The following is a 4,150-nucleotide window of genomic DNA, read 5'->3' as shown; positions in this document are numbered from 1 at the left end:
CTTGTTTTTACTTAATTATTTATTTTTCTTTATTTTAAACTCTTCATTACTCACAATCTGTCTAACCTTGTATGCAAGGCCAGTCCTCAGCTGAACTTATCTTTGATCCAGAAATTGAAAAAACAGCGAAAGCACATAGGAAGGCAGCTCGAGAAAGGAGACAAAGGGAAAGACATTTAGTTGTGGAAGAAGCGGTTTTGGGTGATTGTGTCATATTTACTGAAATGGTCGACCCACCACCACCAGAACGTACTCTCGGAGAATATGGGAATCGAATTAGAAATCGTGCTCGATTACCCATTCATCACCAACCGGTTACAGTCAATAAGTTTGAAATAAGTCCTGCTCTATACCGAGAGTTGAGGGAAATTCATTTTGCCGGTAGACATAACGAAGACGCTAATAGACACCTCACAAATTTCTTTGAGTTATGTGAAACAGTGAAGGTGGATGGTTTATCTGAGGAAACCAAGAAATTGAAGCTATTTCCATTCTCTTTGATAGATGATGCTAAGGAGTGGTTTCTTTCATTCCCCGCCGACAGCATCACCACATGGGATGATCTTGAGGATAAGTTCTTGGAACAATATTTCCCCCCAGCCATGTTCGTGAGAAAGAGGCAAGAAATTACCGGTTACAAACAGAAAGAGGGGGAATCTCTTCGTGACACTTACAGGAGATTCAGAAACTTACTAGCCGGATGTCCTAATCATGCTTATGACGACACTGCCCAAATGCAAATATTATGTAATGGCTTGAGGCTGAGCACTAGAATTATGTTGGATGCCACAGCTGGTGGTTCTTTGAATTACAAAACCGCAGCAGAAGCACGAAAGATTATTGAGATCATGGCATCAAATGAACAGATGATGTTGTATGACAGAAGTGGTGGTTCAACAAGTGGTGTAATGGAATTGAATGTTATGGATGGGTTAGCTCCAGGCAGGCTACTATCGAAGATGGAAGAGGTTATCGCCACTGAGATAAAGAAGGGAATGGCAGCTCTAAATATACAACCACAAGTGGCCCCCGTCAAATTACTAAAGCAGACTAGTTGTATCCTTTGTGGAGGAGCACATAAAACTGGAGTCTGTGAAGCACTGGATGATAATGAGGTAGAAGAACTAGAACGGGTGAATTTTGTGAGTAATAACAACAGGCAGAATAACCCCAACTCTAATACGTACAATTCTGGTTGGAGAAATCATCCGAATTTTTCTTGGAGAGATCAACAAGGTAGATCTCAGGGTCAACAAGAAGCTCAACCAAACCAATTCCCACCCAGAAAGGCTGCTTGGGAGAGCGCTATAGAAAAACTAGTTACAAGCACAAGTTCGTTCATTGAGGAGTCAAGAGCCGTCCAGAAAAATCACTCTGCATCAATAAAAAATCTTGAGACTCAAATGGGTCAACTTGCTCAACAAATGGCACAAAGAACGTCTGGAAATCTGCCTAGTGACACAGTGCTGAACCCAAGAAACAATGTTAATGCAGTGACCACGAGGAGTGGCAAGGTGAGAGAACAAGTACCACCTGAAGCCGAACAGAGTAGAAGTACCTTGACTCCAACTCACCGGGAGGAAATGGTCACACCAATATCGGTTGAAGAGCGCATCGCTATTGAAAAGGAGGAAGAACCCGTGGTACAAAAAGGGGAACCACTGCCAAAACCAGAAATTCGACTTCCATTCCCTCAAAGATTAAGGAGGGAAGAAACTGAAAAGCAATTTGGTAAGTTTCTTGATGTTTTTAAAAAATTACATATTAACATCCCTTTTGCAGAAGCACTGGAGCAGATGCCGACATATGCTAAGTTCATGAAGGATATTCTGTCGAAAAAAAGAAAAATCGGCGGTGAAACAGTGATGCTAACCGAAGAATGTAGTGCTATACTACAGAGAAAACTACCGCCGAAGCTCAAGGACCCTGGAAGCTTCTCAATCCCGTGCGCTATTGGAAATAGAACTTTTGGGAAGGCTTTGTGCGATCTTGGGGCTAGTGTAAGTCTTATGCCCCTTTCAATATACAAAAAATTGGGCATTGGAAAAGTCAAGGACACACAGCTGATGTTACAGTTTGCGGACCGCTCGATGAAACATCCCTATGGAGTGGTGGAAGATGTGTTGGTTAAAGTGGACAAGTTCATTTTTCCAGTAGATTTTGTGGTACTAGATATGGAGGAAGACAACGACATTCCTTTGATTTTGGGGAGGCCGTTCTTGGCAACAGGGAGAGCTATGATTGATGTAGCAGATGGCACCTTAACCTTGAAGGTAAATGAAGAAACCGTCACTTTTAACATTCTAAAAGCCATGGAACACTCAAAAGAAAGAGAAGGGTGCAATCGAATCGAGATTTTAGATGAGATAGTCAATGAAGAAATAAAGCATCACACACCCAGCCTGCCATTAGAAAGAGTTTTATGTCTACCCCAAGATGTCGTTCAAGAAAGTGAAGACCCAAAGATGAAGGAGGTGTGGGCCATGTTAGAAGCATCGCCATCCTACTCCCCCTGTTTTCCTACTAGGTGGGAGGACTTGAAAGGGAATGAAGACAAATCTGCTGAGAAAAAGACACCACTGATTGAACTCAAGCAGCTGCCTCTTCATTTGAAATATGTATTCCTGGGTGAAGAAGAAAAAAATCCAGCCATAATCAGTGCAAGCTTAAGCGAGTTACAAGAAGATAAGTTGTTGAGAATTCTGCGGAAGCACAAGGGTGCTATCGGTTGGTCCATTGATGACTTGAAGGGAATAAGTCCGACTTTTTGTATGCATAAAATCCTCATGGAAGACAATCACAAATCGGTAGTACAACCCCAAAGGAGATTGAATCCGGTAATGAAAGAAGTAATCAGGAAAGAGGTGGTAAAGCTACTAGAAGCCGGACTCATATACCCAATTTCAGATAGCTCTTGGGTGAGTCCCGTCCAAGTGGTACCAAAAAAGGGCGGAACGACCGTCATCACAAATGAAAAGAACGAGTTAATTCCTACTCGGACGGTTACAGGCTGGAGAGTGTGTATTGATTACAGGAGATTGAACAGTGCCACGAGGAAGGATCATTTCCCGCTCCCTTTCATTGATCAGATGCTTGAGCGGTTAGCCGGACATGAGTATTACTGCTTCCTAGACGGCTATTCAGGGTACAATCAGATAGCTGTAGCACCCGGGGATCAAGAGAAAACTGCATTTACATGTCCGTATGGGGTATTTGCTTATCGAAGAATGCCATTTGGATTGTGTAATGCGCCAGCCACATTTCAAAGGTGCATGATGTCCAAATTTTCTGATATGATTGAGAAACATATTGAGGTATTCATGGATGACTTTTCTGTATTTGGCTCATCCTTTGATAACTGTTTGATTAATCCATCTCTTGTATTAGAAAGGTGTGAAAAATCTAACTTGGTCCTAAATTGGGAGAAATGTCATTTTATGGTAAGGGAGGGAATTGTTTTAGGCCACCGAATCTCCCACAATGGGATCGAGGTAGACAAGGCCAAAGTTGAAGTGATTGAAAAACTTCCCCCTACCAACGAGAAAGGCATTAGAAGCTTTTTAGGCCATGCTGGATTTCATAGAAGGTTTATAAAAGACTTTTCAAAAATTGCAAAACCACTTACAAACTTACTTGCGAAAGACACACCTTACAAATTCAATGAAGATTGTTTGCATGCTTTTAACAATTTGAAAAACCAGCTGATAACTGCCCCCATCATCACTGCACCTGACTGGTCACTACCTTTTGAAATCATGTGTGATGCAAGTGACAGTGCTATTGGGGCAGTTCTGGGACAAAGAAAAGACAAGATGTTGCATGTGATCTACTATGCTAGTCATGTTTTAAATCAGGCACAACACAATTATGCTACAACTGAAAAAGAATTATTAGCTGTAGTCTATGCTTTTGATAAATTTCGGTCTTATTTATTAGGATCGAAAGTTATTGTTTACACTGATCATGCTGCCTTGAGGTATTTGTTTACTAAGCAGGAATCAAAACCACGGTTGCTTAGATGGATCCTATTACTACAAGAATTTGACATTGAGATCCGGGATAAAAAGGGGTCAGAGAACACTGTGGCTGACCACCTATCTCGATTGGAGAAGGTTGAGGAGAATGAGGACATTATACCGATTCGAGATCA

General features: G+C 41.6%; 1 protein-coding gene across 1 annotated transcript in view; it reads left to right on the top strand.

The window, feature by feature from the left end:
* Positions 1–1,424: 1,424 nt before the first annotated feature.
* LOC140920389 (uncharacterized) overlaps positions 1,425–4,150 on the top strand; it is a 3,402-nt gene continuing 676 nt past the window's right edge. The window contains exons 1-2 of the mRNA XM_073368659.1: positions 1,425–3,736; positions 3,996–4,069. Of these exons, the coding sequence (XP_073224760.1) occupies positions 1,425–3,736; positions 3,996–4,069 (2,386 nt within the window). The remainder of the gene's footprint in view (positions 3,737–3,995; positions 4,070–4,150) is intronic.

Source organism: Cicer arietinum, chromosome 5, assembly GCF_000331145.2.
Source record: "Cicer arietinum cultivar CDC Frontier isolate Library 1 chromosome 5, Cicar.CDCFrontier_v2.0, whole genome shotgun sequence".
Taxonomy (NCBI): Eukaryota; Viridiplantae; Streptophyta; class Magnoliopsida; order Fabales; family Fabaceae; genus Cicer; species Cicer arietinum.
The sequence above is the reverse complement of the archived record's forward strand: the minus strand, read 5'-3'. Positions and strand labels throughout refer to the sequence as shown.